Source organism: Neopsephotus bourkii, unplaced genomic scaffold (assembly GCF_033783945.1).
Source record: "Neopsephotus bourkii isolate Nb327-2 ecotype Australia unplaced genomic scaffold, CSIRO-AGI_Nbou_v1 NB_1780, whole genome shotgun sequence".
Taxonomy (NCBI): domain Eukaryota; kingdom Metazoa; phylum Chordata; class Aves; order Psittaciformes; family Psittacidae; genus Neopsephotus; species Neopsephotus bourkii.
Window position 1 is genome coordinate 5397766 of NW_026902254.1, and position 18528 is coordinate 5416293.

General features: G+C 35.3%; 1 protein-coding gene across 7 annotated transcripts in view; it reads left to right on the top strand.

The window, feature by feature from the left end:
- The window catches only part of SLIT2 (slit guidance ligand 2), a 266925-nt gene that overhangs the window by 139690 nt on the left and 108707 nt on the right, over window positions 1-18528 (top strand). For all 7 annotated transcript variants that reach the window (XM_061379837.1, XM_061379839.1, XM_061379838.1 and 4 more), the window contains exon 5: window positions 16775-16846. In XM_061379837.1, coding sequence (XP_061235821.1) covers window positions 16775-16846 — 72 coding nt within the window. The remainder of the gene's footprint in view (window positions 1-16774; window positions 16847-18528) is intronic.

The following is an 18528-nucleotide window of genomic DNA, read 5'->3' on the forward strand; positions in this document are numbered from 1 at the left end:
TAATTTTAAGATTAGGCTGACTTTTATTTCAGCATAGGGGTTTATGATGATAATCTTTATCTGCTCATAAATGTAAACAAGAAAAAGCTGTTCGCTATTAGACATGTACCTACCTGAAATCCTTATACTGTAATTGCAGCTGTTGTGATTTTCATCATTAAGCACATTTACCCCATAGTTTTATCCTGATTTTATTAAAAAAAAATATCTGACAGTTTCCCTTTGTTATTGAAATGTTTTTTTCTTCAACTCCCTGTTCAGCTGCAAGCTAGGATGTATACTCTGCCTCAGCTGGGAATCTCTGCTTATTATTCTATGTATGGGAAAGGGAATCATAAATATTGAAAGTACTGTGGAAAACAGACACTACAAAATATTTGCTGGTTCTTCAGGTCAAGCATTGCACCATGCATATGTTTAACTATGTGGAAGGTAATTTCCCACTGGAAGTGAAGTGTGGCCCTAATTAAACAACAAAACAAAACCTCTACAGGCACACAGAAGTCTATAAAACTCTTCCTGTTCCATGTGAAAAGAGTTGTTAATCAATATTATAAATAATATGTATCTATAATGACATTTCAGCTAGGTTAAACAAAAACAAAATTTGAAACAGAAATTCAGGAGACTAAAATGCATACCTTAAAGTTCATCAGAGCATTTATTTTTAAGCATAGACTGAACACCTGAATAAAATCAATATGACTGACACACAAAATTAGGGTTTATTTTGTATGTCAATGTTGTTTTGAATGCTGGCTTTGAACCTGGTAAGTCCTTTTCCGTGGGGTACCAGGATTTTAGGTTCTATTTCGAATAGGGCTATCTGATATCTCTATTCAAATCTATCTTTTTATATGATTGCTTATGTTTGGTTAAACTGCTTAATTAATAGCATTCATCAGAATATTTGCGGACATATTTTCCCATCATATACTTGTGTAATATGTGATATCAGTGAGGAAAATTTGGCTTACTTGGGGAAGATGGTTAACAGGGGGCAAAGGAGATGTGGAAGAAGAAACGGGAAAAAAAATATTATTCTGCAGATCCGGGGCTTAATTAGATTTTCTCTATCCCTTCTGAATGCTGAATTTGATCTTTTCATTTTCACAGGTTGCAGACATTTCATTCTCACCCAAGGTCTATTTAAAATTGACACTGAGGGAAAATATTTGAATTTTTTTTATCCCTGTTTGGAGCAAACATCTGTAGGAGTCATATGACTCCTTGGTTCCTTTAGTGTATTTAGTATATTTTTAGTTTGCATATCTGAAGCATTTAGTACCACTGCAGTCCAACTTCCAACATGCTCGGTGGAAAGTCAGAGATAAATCCTTATCTACATTTACTGTAGCTCTTCCAGAGTATATTTTAACTATTTCTGATTCTTCCCAGAAGACCTACCACCTACCATGCTGTCCTTGGTAATACAGTGCATATGTTATTCTGCAGGAATGCAGACCTGACACAAAATCATGGAATCATAGAACAATAGAATGGTTTGGTTTGGAGGGGATGTTAAAAAGTAACCTATTTCCAACCTCCTGCCAAGGGCAGGGACACCTTCCACTAAACCAAGTTGCTCAAAGCCGCATCCTACTTGGCCTTGAGCATTTTCAGGGACGGGGCATCCACAACTTCTCTGGACAACCTGTGTCAGTGTCTCACAACCCTCATAGTGAAGAACTTCCTTACATATGTCTAATGTAAATCTACCTTCTTTCAACTGAAAGCCATTTCCCCTTGTCCTGTCACTACATACCCTTGTAAGAAGTCCCTTTCCAGCTTTCCTGTAGGCCTCATTTAGGTACTGGAAGCTGCTCTAAAATTTCCCTGGAGCCATCTCCAGAATGAATAAGCCCAGCTCTGAATACCCCCAAGTTCTTCTCCTTAGGGCTGCTCTCAATCCAGTTTTTACCCAGCCTGTGTTTGTGCTTGGGATTGCCAAAGGTGCAGGACCATGAATTTGGCCTGTCAAGGTCTCTCTGGATGGCATTCCTTCCCTCCAGCATGTCAACCACACCACACAGCTTGGTGTCATCAGCAAACTTGCTGATGGTGCACTCAATCCCACTGTCCATGTTGCCAAGAAAGTTGTTGAACAGAGCTGGTCCAAACATCAACCCCTGAGGGCCACCACTCATGCTTTAATTTGCACATGCTTCAGTATCGTCCTGAATTGCGATAAGGTTATTTGTATGTTTGTGGTTTAATAAGAGCTATGTTGAGCTGAGTTAGTGTAATTTCCCTTCCTTCATCTCTGAACGTTCTGTATCATCACTTTTACACACTTCATATTGTCACAATCCATTTTACAAGAGCATAATAGATTTTCAGTTAGCTGATACTTAAGAGCTTTGATGAGTACTGCTTTTGTTTTCAAAATTGGTGGGGATGAGGAGCATTCCCTTAAATATATTTCATTCCCAATCTATTAAAATTAGGGTTATTGATTACCTGAAAAAAAACCCAACAAAATACTGTTAAAACTAAACCAAAAAAATTCTAGAAATTATTATTAAGGAGTTTTGGATTTCTGTCTTGAAAAAGTTTCTTCAAAGGAGGCCTAAATACTAATAAATAGTAGGTGTATAGAGAAACTACATAGCCATGTCCATCTCTCCTCCAAGTCACCAAGCACATGTAGAATAGATAATTCAAAGTTGTAACTGACCTGAATTTACTGTAGACATCTTGGTTTTTAAATTAGAGGAATCACGTTGTGTATTTCTCATGCACTGTTTAAAATTAAAGCAGGAAATTATGATGATACATGAAGTGAATGGGAATGGGATACAGATTTACTCTGTGATTTAACACATTGCCCTAAATATGTTAGATGTTAGACTCTATAGACTCTATAGAAATTTCATTTTTTTACTGCCATAAAGCAGTGACTTTCTTAAGTGATGTATCTTCAATACTTCTACAATATTTTGATTCATAAAAGTGGAGTAGATTGAGCTTAAAAATTCATTTTAGTAGACTTTTTGACGGATGTGATTTAAAAGCTTAGAGAAAGCAATGCACCTGTCACTTTTAATTGCAGAAAGCTTTCCATCTATTAACTTTATTTTGCCAGAGCCTTCTAATGAAAAAGTTCCAGTACCTAATTGAATTTCATTTTCTTTGAGTTTGCCAGAAGAGCAATTAAGTTTTAAAACTTCCAACTCTCAGGTTGTGCTTCAGAAAGTAGTCTCCATCTCATATACCATTAAGTTTCATCATATGCTTGTCATACTTTAGGAATATCTTTATATCCTTGAAGAAATGTGGCAATGAAATGCAGTCTTTGCCTGTGTTGTCTGTAGGGTTTACAAATACAAATGTTTGTGTGATTGGGTTATTCTTATCCATTATTAGATTGCATCTCTCTGCAGCTATAAGTACGTCTGTGTCTGGCAAACTTGTGTTATCACCAATGCATATGGGGACCTTGTGTCAGTCTTCCAACAAAGATATATAGCCTTGTGTAGAAGCAGGATTGGATATGCTTGTATTTCAGCCTTTAAATCAATTTCTGGGACCTTTGCTACAGATGTTGGAAGCTGAAGGTCTGTAAAACAGTATACTGTAATATGAACTGCAACAGAAGAATAAGCATGAGAAAGAATTAGCCATATGGCAACAGATAGCAAGTGCAATAGAGCCTGTGGAGAAGCAAATCCTCACACCTTCTCAGCTCTCTGTGTAAATATTGTTTAAATTCAATCACCTCAGAGCTCTGAGCTGGTCCTGTTCTCAGAGGTGATCTGTTCTTACTCAGCTAAAAGAGTGAGTACAGATTCATGAGCTTTCCCTTCCAAGATACATTGTCCTAGGATTTTTGTGCTGGTGAAACTCTTACAGAAATCCTTACAAGTATGAATGGACTTACACAGACTGCTTTAGCAGAAAGCCTAGCTCTGTAATGCTGAGATGTTGTTGTTCCCTTTAATGACTATTTTTTCATGTGAGTGCAATGTCAAGTGATATTTAGGCTTATTTCTTAAATACCAATGTTTTGTTTGTTGGTTTTTTCCATTTACTCTTTAACCAAAATGCAATCATCATTAAATGTTTGTGGTACATTTCAGAATTAGTCCTCAAGCAATAGGAAAGCTTGTTGTTTGTTTGTTTGTTTCTTTTAATAAATTTGATAGCTCTTTCTTCTCATTACCATAACTGTCCTCAGTCTCAGTAACTCAAGAGGTTACCTTGACCTCTTTGTCCTCTGTTTACTCATCACAAGTGTAAAATAGCTTGTGAATGGAGACATCAGTGTCACCCTTACTCACCCTAGGTATGCTGCTCTCATTTGATTGAAATTACTTAACTGATATCCACCCCATCCCACTGTCTTTGTGGCCCCAAATTGCAAAACAAAGCACATACCTGCACTCCAAATTAAAAAAAAAAGTCTCATCCAACAAAAAGACCCCTCACCCCCCTCCACCACACATAATCACTTTTTTCCTAATTACTAGGGCTTCTCAGTAGGGTTTTGTGGACATTTACTTGTACAAAAGCTCCACCAGCTACTTAGAAGAGTCTGGAAAATGGTTGAAGGGAAAGAATTTTGCATGGAAGCAATCTGGAGAAAAGACTTGAAAAACTACAGATAGAGGAAAAAGTCTGAAGGGAGGAGTGGAGATGAGTTTTTAAAGTGCAGTTAAGAGCAGCCACTTTTTGATGGTGTCAGTGGAAAAGTACAGTCCTGGAACAGAAAATCTGAGCTTTGTGGACTTGGACCTCAAAAACGTGTCTGAATGAAAATTATCACCAGTGCAAGCAGCTGAACTTTTTTTGTAACTTTGAGAGGAAAAAAAGGATAGATGTGTAAAAGTAGAAATACAATTTAAGCTTTTCTTTAAATAATACTAAATTCAGCTTTGCATGGGTTATTTTATAGATGAATTTTCCTAGAGCATTTAAATGTAATATATGTACTGCTATTGTGGCAATAGCATCCAGCCAAAGTTGTAATGTGCAATGGAGTTTTGCACAGTCTTACACTTGGAGCACTTTGACCCAGTTCTTTATCCTAGGTTGTTCTTTTTATTTTGCTTTTGGTGAAGAAATTAATTGTGATCAGCTCATTTTGTAATTAACCAGTTTCCCTTTAGTTGCTTATGTGCCTTTTTACAATTTTTGCAAGGGTTTCCTGTTCTAAATAGCCCCTGTGCTCAGCTAGGGTACACTGTTCTTCTTGTACAGACCAATTGTATTGCCTCTTCTGTATTCTCAGCTCCTTTCGAATAGGAAACTGCTTCTTGGAATTCTGGTTGTTTTCATGGCACGGAGAAGAGAGAGGTTGTGATGAAAGCAATTTGGGGGAAGTAGCTGGAACAGCCACATAAAGGGAAGTCAGGCTGAAGAAGAAAAGGAAGCTTGGAGCCCTCAAACAGAATCTCGAGACCCGGGATTTCTGTGATGCTCAGCTAGACTATTAAAGTCATTTAATTATTGTCAGTGGAAAGTTCTACTTCTAGAAGACTTGAATATTCATATCAGTATTTGCCCTGAAGTTTCTTTTCCTTCTTCTCCTAAGAGCTTTAGATTGATTTTCATTAACCAGCACATAAACAACACCCAATAAATAGAATAAACAAAAAATCTGGTCTGAGAAACTATCCAATTATTTAAATAATTCAGCCTGGTTTTACTGTTTTGTACCTTATTATCAGTGGAGTACAATATGAATACATGTTTTTATCATCCTTTCCATTATTAGTTTACTCATGCAACAGCTTAAAGTCATAGTTCTTTGGGCCAGAAAGACAATGGTATGAGGCACTCTGCAAACAGAGTAAAAAACACCCAACCAACCAGTACCCCATAAAACAAAACAAAGTGATTCTGTGAAAAATATTGCTGCACAAGAAATGACAGATGGGTATAAGCAGATGGGTGAAGCCAAGGAAAACAATGATATAATATTGGTCATATTGATAAGCAGTAATTATGATGGTAGCTTAGCTGTTGTCATTTTTTTTAACCATCCATGGTAATCCTTTTATAATCTACTTTGGTTTCTTTTGCCATTCTTAGCGTACTTTTTGGCACTGAGAGGCAAGAACCTCAAAGCCTGAAGCATCAGTGCTTCACATACATACTGAGCACATATTGTATAAAGCTAAGACTGTACAATAAATCTGCCTTGTTAAGCAATCAGCCTGTCTCAAGAGACGATCCCCAAATCGCATCATTCGACTCAAGTGAAGGACAACTGAGCACAGTGCCATTCAGCTTTAATGATCTGCAAGATCATTTCTAGTTTACTCTCCAAATTTTGCCTGTCCCTTGACAAACTGTTCAAGCTTATTTTTACTGTTAGGAAACACTTGGAGTACTTGGCTTATTATTGGACTAACAGTTTTGAGCTGTACTTGATGATAAATGTCTGCTACCAGGGGTGTAATTATTACTTTCCTGCATTGGAACAGCAGGTATGCATAATGGGGCTGGATCAGGAACTCGCTGTACTCTGTTTCGAACAAAGAGAGAAATTGCCACGGTTTGATCAGTGATATTTCAGAAGAAAATATACAGGGTTATAGACTGTGCAGTAAAACTAGACAACATACCAGACAACCTTTCAGTCAGTTGCTAAAAGTGCTTATGGTTTCAATGCCAAAGCAGGTGAAACAATATTAAATATTAAACTTATGTTGATAGTTCAAACTCCTGCTAAAAGTGAAGTTTTGTTAGAGAGAAAAGTATTGATAGATTTTTCAGGTAGTGTTGAAGGGGTCTTTTGGAAAATTAAGTAAGTATGTCATCTCATCTATTCTTAATGTGAGCGGATCCCCCAACCAAGCCAAATGGATGTTTCAGCCATGCATATGTTGAGTGTGTAACGTACCAGAAGAAGTGAAAGTTACCTGGCAGCATCTTGCTTTATCCTTCCTAAGTTCTTAAGTTGTAGTGCATTTTCAAGTCTGTCAAGTGTAATAATTGATTAAAAATTAATCACCACATAGCCTATCCAGAAACTGATGGAATTAAAATAGCAGAATTTTCACTCTTACAAAAAAATGTTCTTTTGTGGCCTTGTATGAAATAATAACACATAAAGGTTAAAGCTATTTTCTATTTTGCCTTCAAGACCAACATGGTTAAATAAAAAGGAAGGCAGAATGCATGAACACAACCAGTATATGTTTTACAAGTTATTGGCTGGACTACATTATGATTTTTTAAACATTAAATGCAAGATATACGTATGGTCAAAAGTCATCTCCCACTCTGCAAACTCCAAGTTGGGTTGTAGGTCAATGACACCCATGCACTTCACAGCTGTGCTGACATCTTCAGGCATTGTTAGGGGAACAGTACTGCTATTAGAAATGAATAACAAGCAGCAGTCAGTAAATGTCCTTCAATACCTTCTTCATCTTGACCAGTTTGAGACACGTTAGGGATAAGGACTTAGTGAGTTTTTCTTTGTGGGGAGAGTGGGGTGATCTTAAGAGCTTCAAGTTTTTCTTTCAAGGATCTTCTTCTAACAAGAGGATTACATTGAAGCCAAATTTGAAGTAGTATTGCAATTCTCTCTCTTTGAAATTGTGGGTGGTCCTTTCCTCTTTAGGAGCTACAATGTATAACTATTTCTTTTCTTTTTTTTTTTTGGGTAGTCCTAAGCAAAAGAGAATTATATATTAATTTAGTGGAACAGACTAACAAAGGGTGCTTTCCTTTCAAAAATGATTTCTGAGACTCCACTAAAATACATGTGTGGTCCTAATACTCCTATTTTATTTCAGAATTAGCATTTGCTACACTATGACACTCTAGCACAATAAAGAATAAGTGGTGAGTCATCTTAAGCAATTATTTCCAAAAGGTACCAGAGTACGCAAATTGATTTAAGTGCACTTTTGGAGACATTGTAGAGTAGAATTGATTTTGCAGCCCATAGATTAACTTTTATGCCAAGACTGAGACTGGATATTTTGACTTATTCCAAACCCAAAATGTAATAATTTTAAAAAGTAAGAAGGCCTAGAGCTTGCAGTGTATGCTATTGCCATTCTGCAGAAGTTACCAATTACTGATACCCAAAATTATAAACAAGTCAACATCATATTATAACGGATGTGAGGAGTCAGGCTGTTTCTGTAGCAAAAAGAGATTAATTGTCACCATTTAAATTTTTGATGTCACATATGAAATGTTAAAGTTGAAGATACTCTGAAGATTGCCAGGCTACCAGTACTTCTGTTATGTAGTGTGGTAGTTTTTTCTCTTTTGCTGTTTATGTTTTATGCTGTATGTAGGAATGATCTCCACCTCTGCTTTAATAAATGAATTGATAAAACGGATAAAAATATGTGCTGCTGAAATAATACAAATAGTAATATACCAAAAGGTATAATAAGCAAATTTTGTTTCAAATACAGATTTGTAAATGGATAGCATTTTACAAACATGAAGCATTAAGAATGAAAATATCTTCAGTGGTTTCATTAAAAGTGGTATAATTTAAAAACTGAGGGATGAAAGTGAGCACGGAAATTCAGTCTGAATATTCTTAGAGAAGAGGAAGGTTCATTTCTTACCATAGGAATTGTTGTGACTCACACAATTCTGTACATATTCTAGTGATTGCCCTATGTTGTGAATGACTAAATATTCCCTTGGGCTATGTAGCACACCTTGGCATAGGGAGTGACCTTGCTTTAGCATGAGAATAGGTTATGTGTCTACTGTGTACAGTACTTTAATCTCGCGAGAGTCAACAGAGGAAGTGAAAATTAGTGGTGCAGGGAGAACCTGCAGTTCTGTGATCTAAATTTCTGTCATCTGCTTGTGTTCCTCAGCATGGTACTGGTGCATACTACTTTGGTTTCTCCATCTGTAAAAGTAGGTTAATAGTGCCTTTCTCAGACATAAATTTTTATTCCTTTTATGGGTAGCTGGTAGAATCAGGATATAACTGGCAATATTGATTTACAGAACTAATGCTAGAATTTATAAGTCATATTTTTGATCTTCAGAAGAAGATAAATGTATGCTCAGAGACATTGACTACTGCTGGTAGTATTTGACTCCTTTTGTATCTGTATTATCAAGAGGAATAGATGCATTGGATGTTTTACTGAAGAACAGGAAAAAAATAAAACCCACCACAACAAAAACTAATCCTGAAATTAATAAGAATCTAATTTATTTAATAGAGAATAATGGTACAGGAGAAGTCTTCAGCTTGGGTTGTCAGGGTTGGTTTTGTTTAAATTTTTTTGGGGGGGGGGTATTTTTGTTTATCAGAACTGAAACTTTTCAGAGTTTAAATCGAATTGTTAATTTATTTATTATTTTAAACATTTTCTTATTCCATCATAGTTGATCCACAGACCTGCCAAAATGCTGTGCTGTGCTAAAAGGACCTGAGAAGCCATTTGGGTATAAGATTATCTTCATAAATAAGTAATACAGTACTGTACCTTGTTATATGGTAATCCTGTAAACCGAAACATATGTCAGTATTGTAACAATTAGCTGGATAAGCCTCATTTGACTGATGGTAAAAGTACTTACTCATTTCTATATATTAATATATTTGCTGAACATGGAATAAACGCCTGTTGTGTTACATATATTAAAACATTTATGTTTGTTTAGTAAGCTCATGCTATAATATATTTCTGTAATGATGGAATTCAAAATGCTTCAATAGTGTCCATTCACCTGAGCTATTAATTTTAGTGGAACTGTCTCTCCAGCATACTGTCCCTGGATTTACACCGTAATGTAATTGTTCAGTAGCATCTGTATTCTTGAAGGCTTTGTACTTTGTTTTGTTTCTTGGTACGTACTTCTGAAAACAGTTTTCATGCTTACATACCTTGTTCTAATACAATAAAAATAGCGGTTGCCAAAGTGTGCCAATGTAACATTCAGAAAAGGTCTTAGATTAAATTCCTCATCATACTGAAACTTAGCAATTTCAGAGAATGGTTGGGTGATGATAAATGTTCATGAGCAGTAAAAAAAAATCAGATCAAAAATTTTCCATGGTAGTGCAAACCATCTAATACAAAGTAGAAATATGTATTTATTATTCAAACTTAGAAAGTGGAAAAACATCATTTTAGGAGTGAAATCCAAATCAGAGATTCAGCAAAACAGAAAAAAGCCCAAACCTTTCTGACATTTCAGCCTGTCTTCTTTGTATTGGAAAGCCCATTGCTACTATGGCTTTTTCAAACAGAAGCAGCTGCCAGCATTAATGATAGCATGAAATAATCTCTTTCCATCTTAAGACATATCAAGACACAGTTGAAACCTGAGGCTTTGGCTCACTTCTCTTACGCTGTCATGTTGGAGCATGTTTTCACCTTCCAGGAGCTCAGGTTTTAAGGCTGGTGTTTTCAGCGCCTACCAGTGAGGCAGAGTACTTAATTTTCTGTAACATCATCCTGTTATTCCATACTGTTCTGTAACATCAAAGCCAGGGGAATAAATAATAGCTTTTGCAAACCTGGGTCTTGTTCTGGAATAGGCTTGAAGTTTTAGATGGCATGCCTCATTAAGGTGACTGTGGCTGGACAGGTGTCTCAGGCCATGCAAGACCTCATAGACATCTTAATGAAGTCTAGAATCCAGTGAGTAGTCTGTGCTGGAGCACTTTTCATAGACTCTCACAGCTCCCTCGTGAGCAAGTAGTGTCTGTCTTCTATGGTTTCTATGAATCATTCAGTGCTTCTGTGATTCTCACTGCCATCTAAATTTCTGTACTTTTTAAGGTGTGCAGATATGTTGTAGGAACCCTGAATAGTAGTGATGAACAAGCAAATCATAGTGAAAACATCTAAAAAGGAGAGGACCGTTTAATATTCATAAATGAATTGTTTATTTAGTTGCATCATTTAGGGATAAATATCTAATCGATATGTATGTTCATAAAAATAAGCTGTTACTTGTTCCACCAAGGTCACTGATTTGATTGGATAATCATTGTAGGTTCTTTCCAACTGAACTATCTTATCCTATTCTAAAATATGTGTATGGGTTTTTCAGCACCTTTGAGTTCCAAGTGAAAATCCTCATGTCCAAGTGAATGTGTTTTTTTTTTTTTCAGTCAAATAATTTGAGAAGAGTCTCTGTTTATTTTTTTGAATGCCCTGTAGTCTCATTATCTGTGGTACCTTGACACCTTGTATGGGCATCAGGGATTTCATGCAGAATATATATAGTTAGGTAGTGTTAAAACTGTTGTTTTGCAGTAAGAGAGACATACTAAGAAAGGCTTACTTTATTCATGTCAGATATATTTAAATGGTTATTAAAGATGCTGATCGTGGAATAGGCACCTTCTGAGCTATTTTTATGAACTGGTGTAAATAAACTGATAAGTACTCAATAGTGAGTTTGACTCAGTATTTCTGCCTTTTCCTTTAAAAATCAGGACACATTACTCATTCCCAGTACTCAGTATTTTGCAAAGTAGAGAATGGCAGTATAGATTTATGATACAACTGGTCAGACACAGGGGGAGGTTAAACCATAGAGGAAAATAAAATTACAAGTAATTAAATTTACAAGCAGGTTTGCCATCTTCAAAAGATTTATTGTTTCAGAATGAACAATGGGTTTAGCCACACAAAACTGTGATACAGCCTTAACAGCTTATGATATGGATATTATGTGTGGTGTTTCAATTTATATAATTAAAAATTTAGCACTCCTTTTAGGGTAAATGGGATATTCAACTGGGAACTATATACGGTGAGTAATAAAATAGCTGCAATGCAGTACTGTCTGCATTTTTTAAGAGCTGAAACACTTTATCAGGCTTATTAATATCAGGTTATCTGAGGGCTTTATCCTCAGATAAAAAAGCAACAGCATATCTAGGTTTTTGAGGTTTTCTGTGGGAATAGGTTATTCTATCCTATTGGTATGAATTTCAGATATTAGCAGGATTCTAGGTTAGAGGGTTTTTTCCTGATATACTTCTATCTGCTAACTAGTAAATAAGATAAATAGAAATGTACTGTTTACATCCTGTTCTTACGAAGGATTCAAGCAAGGCTTTGACGAGGCCTTTCCCCTACTTCCATAAAGCATAATGCATTATAGTTACTAATGTAATTAAGAATAAAAAAGAATAATTGAATATACATAAAATGAAGCTGATGTAAAGTGGTAGAGGGTGGAGGGTGGTGGGAAAGGTTAGATTTATTTGGGGGGGGTTGTTGCTTTTTTTTTTCCCCTCTTTCATTGGTTTATGAAACACAGAAATTACATTATTTCAGGAATAATTTCAAATTAGACAAATCCTACTGTCTACTGTCATTGGAATTAAGTTATTAAACTTTGGAAATTGTTTTAAAAGCTGAAGCATATGTAATTATCAAGATACGTTGCATGTAAATCGCTTTGACGCAGTTTGTTTAAAAAGAAATTCTATGCTATGTTATCACAATGATTTCAGGATTTACTTGATCACAGATCTTAGAGAGGTTATAGTATCCCTCTGGTTTTATTGCTGAGTTTGAATACTTGATGGACTGTGTTAATTAAAAAAAAGTTATTTAGGTACAACATAGTCTCTGAGCTAGAAATACCTCATCTTCTGTGGAGAGAAAAGCTAGTATGAAGGCTTTTAAAAGAAACACTATAGTTGAGCAAAAAATAAGAAGTCTTTGTACATTTTTCTTACTGTATCTTCATTTAAAGTGGGATTCAGCTTTGTTTGACATATGGATTTGGTTTTCTTCTTTTGCTTTTGAGAAAATGGGGTTGCAGCCAGAGTATTACAACTCAGAAGATTGCTTGACATACATATGGCTTAAATAAATCTGAAACGAACCACTGTAAACCGGATGGTACAGTCACATCTACAGCAGCACAGGTGCTCTTCCCTTCCTTCTCTGAAAAGAGCCTTTTACAGCTGCTGCTAGCCTAAGTTGCCTAGATGGCTTTTTGTGTGCAAATCCACTATTTAACCCAAATATTACTATGCCACCTTTTGCCTTGATTAGATGAGCCCTAGAGCTCTGTTTGAGGACATTTCACACTAACAGATGGTGAAGTTACATGTGGTAGTTCAGGTCCAGAGCGCTGGTTTGGTAATGTATGAATGGGGAGATGCATTGGAGACCGTGTGGTTGAAGGTGCTCTGCTGGCCAGTGAACAAAATGAAGCCCACAAAGTTGGCAAAGGAAATTTTTTGAACAGTCATGTCTAAGGTATTTCAGAACGAAGAATTTGAAATATACCTTTCTAGGAATGAATGATATAGTAGAGTCAAGAACAATTTAGTTGAAAGAGGCCTATAGGACAACTAGAATTTTCATAAAGATCAATTCATCAAAACTTTTTACTAAACCACTGTGCTTTATTAATACAAACAGACAAACAAAACCAAAAAAACACCAAAACCCAAAAACCAACCAACCAAACCCCAGCCAACCAACTACAAAATCTATAGGATAGCCTTGGCTTTTTCACTTTAATTGCATACAAAACATTTTTTAATCAATTTTGCTGTTCCAGAGGTGTGCTGGACTGTGATGCAGCATATTGGGATGTAATAATAGAGAATAGTTTGTTCCAATGAAAGTATCTTGGTCAGATTGCTGGCTTCATATGTGAAGCAGGTTCATGACTTTTTTTTCAAAAATATATGTTAGTTCATGTAAAAGTAGGATGTTCTGGGGTTTAGGGCTTAAATTTTATTGAAATACTTATAATGCCTCTTTCATTTTAGTTGTACCAAGTACCATCGTAAAGTATTCAAATGCTATCTCTTTTTGAAATGGAAGATGAAGTTCCCATAGTTATCAGCGCAGGAAAACAACTACCAGCAGGCTGAAAAGGAGATTTCTTCACTGCAGAATATAAGCTCCAAAGTCAAATCAATGTAACATAATGGCTTGTAAAATTGCCTGGGTTTGTCTAAGAAACAGATTTGTGCCCCATTTCCCCAGAAGGTCACAGTGCACCCGGTGCTGCTTGTGACTTTCTTTTTTGTGAACAATCTAAGAATTGCAGTAGAATGAGTTAAAACGTCATAAAAAAAGACCACACAGCAATTCTCACTGAGTCCTAGATCTGCAGTGTGAAATGTAGGTGTAATTTGTGCAAGAAAAATGTGAATATTTATTTAAGCCCCACAGGTTTTTATAAGGAAACCTTTTTTTACTGGGCAGATGAAAACTTGAAGGAATCAATAAATAATTGCTGAAACCTTTTCCTGATATTATAAGTAGGCATAAATTGTGTGTTGAAAATCATATTTTTGAGAGAGGTAGAATTTTGCAGTGAAGAAATGAGTTAATAACTTACATTTTTGTTACATAAACAGATCCGAGTAAGTTTTGCAAACCAGCAGATGCAAAACTTTCTCTTGGGGAATGACATTTGCTAACCTAGCTTAGGGCTCTGCCTTTAGAGGTTCAGCGTTTAGAGGGATGTATTAAACAGTGCCTTGCACAGCAACTTTAGGAACTTTTACAGTCAAGTAGTTTACATTTCAAATGTGCTAAAATTAGCAGTGAACACTACTTCAGAGTATATGAGCTTGTGCTGCATGGAAGTGGTGCTGACTGTAGACCCAGCAGTAAATGTAGCATGCAATTAGTCAGTCTACTGTCTTTTATATGTGCATACACACAGACATACATCCACACACATACAACCTCAGTGGAACCTTGCTCAATAGCTGTTATTTGTAAGTCCTTGCATTTGTGCTAAGATTTGCATTTAGTCAAGGAAAGAGAGATTCTGACCACTGATATTTTTAATTAGAGTTATAAAAACAATTTACAGTATCTCACTCTTGTTCATCTTCCACTTTTTTAATTATAAAAAAATGGTGAATGATGATACTCCAGTAACTGTCATAAAAAACATAATGCACCATTACCCATTACCTCTTGCAGTATGTATGTATTAGTATGGAAGTGTTTTATATAGTTATATACATATATCTGTATTATAAACTATTCATTGATCATGATACAAATCACTACTGCTAACCTAACCGCTTTATGCACAATTTTTTATAGTTAAAATATATTAATCAGTTAAACAGAAGTATAAATATAGATATTTCCTGTTTATACTTACAATGGAATTTCTTTTAAAGGAAGTAGGCTGTTAAATCATGCTACCGTAACAAATGCTGAAGGCCGCTTTTTCATTCTTTGCCACTGAATTTATTGTCAGGGCTGTGCAGTCATACCCCATTTCAGGATTACTTAGGTGACTTGAAAATTAAATCATAGTTCACAGATTCTCTTTTTTCACACACGGTTAATAATGGTAAAATTGGGTTCACTTTTAAATATATTTTGCAAGATAATGCAGTGCAGTTATATACATGAACTATGAAAAATTTACGAAATAGAATGTGATTTTCCATAAATTAACAACTAATTGGATAAAATAAAGTTGCTGTCAATGTATGTAGAATTATTTTCAAAATAATTATACGGATATAAATTCTGTTAAAGTTGGGCAGCCTGTGGTTTTAGGAAGTCCTCGCTTTTTTTAAGTTCATAAATCTGAAAGATTTTCAGGAGTGATTGCTAATAACTGGAAATATGAGCTCATGCTCTTTAGGGAAAGAATATGTCAAAAGCATGACTGTTCATGTCTAAACAACTAAATTATTCTTGCTTATTCACTTCATATGAGCTATGTCTCTTATTTCTATGCACTATTTTGCAATGTTTCTCATAAAAGCTGTCTCCAAAAAGGTCTTCTAAAGATGTCTCTAAAAAGCAAGGCATTGCAAAACTTTACTTCTGCTGTTAGAATGTTAGATTGTATTTGATGTGCTTTCAGAGTGAAGCTCCTGATTTGGTTTTAGAAAGATGAAATCCAGTTACCCATGGCAAAACTGCTTAACAAACAGGCTGAAAATCCTAGTATAGAGACAGCCTGTAGGCATCTGATTTTTTCTAAATTTTATTCAGATGCTCAAGTGAGCCTCTTCATATAATGTCTTTTGTTCCCCTTATTGTCCATACATAGATGCATCTCTAGAGGGTTCCAAAAGAAGGTCTCATTCCATAACTTTAAGACAGAAAGGTAGATAGGCCCCTTTGAAGGCCTTCAGGCAATGGGAACCGTTTGTGTGGTAGATATGTTTGTCCAGGGTAAGAAATTGTCAGAAGTGAAACCTCGAAACCACATCTCCTGTTTTCTTACGCTGATAGCAAAAAATATTACTGAATAAGAAGTTTAACAACATTCCTCTTTTGGAAAAGATGTTAGTTTCAGATACTGTGGTACAGCTGTTCATGCAGGGATTTTGGGGAGGAGCATTAGATATTTGCTGCAGGATGGTTTTTAATACCTTCTTTTAAAATATATGGTGCTTCCCACTCTGAAAAAAGATTCAGAAATATATTGGTCTCAGACATTGCACAGCTTGATAGCTTTTTCTCAACAGCTTCCTACTTGTTCTTTTTGCTGGTTTTCAGTCTTCCTTGCATGAAACTGAGCATACAATCAAACTTTTGATGTCATGGGTTTCAAATGGGTTGAAAAATGAAATCAGTCAGAATTTAAATCAGTTTGACCTTCACTGTTAAATTATGTAATGCTTCTGCTTTTAGTTTGCCATATCTATTTGTTGTTTTATAAAATAATTGGACTATTATTGCTGCTGTTTTTCATCAATTGCAAATCAGTTGAGGTAATAAAATAAGCTTCATTGGAAGCATTTGCTAAACTGTAATTGCAGATATTATTTTCTTATATGTTCTTTTTGTTTTACAAGAAAATTAATATATATGGCAGATTTTTAGTTTATTTTAATACTTTTTTTCCTTAGTGATCTCAGTGAAAATCAGATTCAAGCAATACCAAGGAAGGCATTCCGAGGAGCTGTAGACATAAAAAATCTGTAAGTATTTTCCTCCTTCTTGTGTATATTCTGATGATAATGCTTTGTCAATACAGTATTGTTTTATAGTATCAGATACCTTTTTCCGTAGCACTTTTACAGCTGTTTAAGGAATCCCTGCATAAAACCAATACTGACCATTTCTTTTGGCAAAATACTTTAATGTATCTTAAGCATCCTAACATTTCCTACATGAAATCTAAAACACTGAATTGGAGTTGAATACAGCCAGGCATTATAACTATTTGTTTATGGTAACCTGAGTTTAATATTTGATCAGGTTATTTTAAATATTTGGTTTCATGTGGAAAAAATAATTTTGCTTTGGTTCTAAGTTTCCCTTATGTTTGCTTGTATAAAGGAAAGGAAGAAAAATTATGTTATTATCTAGTTTTTTAGCATTTATTTTTGTACTTGTTGGCTACTTTTCTTACACAGTTCTCTTCTGTGGTAAATAAGTCTTTCCTAAAAGACAGATACTTTCCTGGAGATAGTGACCCTTAAGTTCACGGGCAGGTTTGAATTCAACACAAATCAGTTAGGAGAAAAGTTTTCAAAGATGAATTCCCAAGATTTTGGCTTACATGATAAGATATTTAGAAATCTGGGGGTTTTGTTCAACAGTACCTGTGATTGGGTTCTTCCTCCAAGTGAAATCCTATCACAGCTCAGTGGAAAAATTAAGTTCAAAAACATGCAAGTGCTTCTCAAAGTAGCTTTGTTGCTTTGTTTAATTGATGTTTTACGAGTTTCTATTCAGAACTGGTTCCATCATTATTCATGGCCTAAAAGAAGCTTGGCTACAAGGAGAACCTAAAACTTTTTCCATGATCTTCTGCATTTAAAAATTGATACAGCTACAGAAAGGAACTTTGTACTAAAAATAGCAGTGTCATTGAGAATATTCTAGTGGGAGGGCAGTGGCTTAGAATGTAATAAGTGTACTAATATATTTTGAGATAGTTCCATTCAAAAACTGAATTAGGATGCTAATCTTTAGCTAAGGTAATATGTATCTCTTGTTTTTTCAAGGTAAGGATCCTGAATTATGTCTGAAACTTGCATTAAACAGTAGATCCACCCTTTAAAGACTTTGAGGATATAATTAAAAAACATAATTATAAAGGCAATAGCATTGCTACAAGTCCGAATCATATATGTAGCATATAGTTTATTGTGATAGAAGTACTACATGTATCTCCTTCTTGGTTGTCCCAGAGATAAAAACGGGGAAAAAACTTGGAAACCCCCTGATCTCAAATCGTTACAATCCCACGACAATTGAGAATGTAAGAAATACATTTCCCTGTCCTGTAAATGCTACCTATGTTCTAATAAGGAAGAGCATCTTATATTATTGTGAGGTATAGATGTCAGTATCACACTGATTCGCGCGGTGAGTTGAGTGGATTCTAGTACAGCATTTATGTTACTAGATCAGGCTGTTGTGACTTTCCAGCTTTGGCAAGAAGGTGATCTGAACCCTAGCCTTCCATTTAGCCTTGGACATTACTTAGAGAAGGATGATGTCAAGAATTTTACTATTTTTATTTCATTGTTCAAGAAAATTAAGGAGGCAGTCGATAAGTGATAGGTATAGAAAGCATTGCTTTGCAAAGGAAAATATGAAGTGAACCACCTGAAAGGAGGTTATAACAAGTATCATTCTCTTTCCTAAGTAA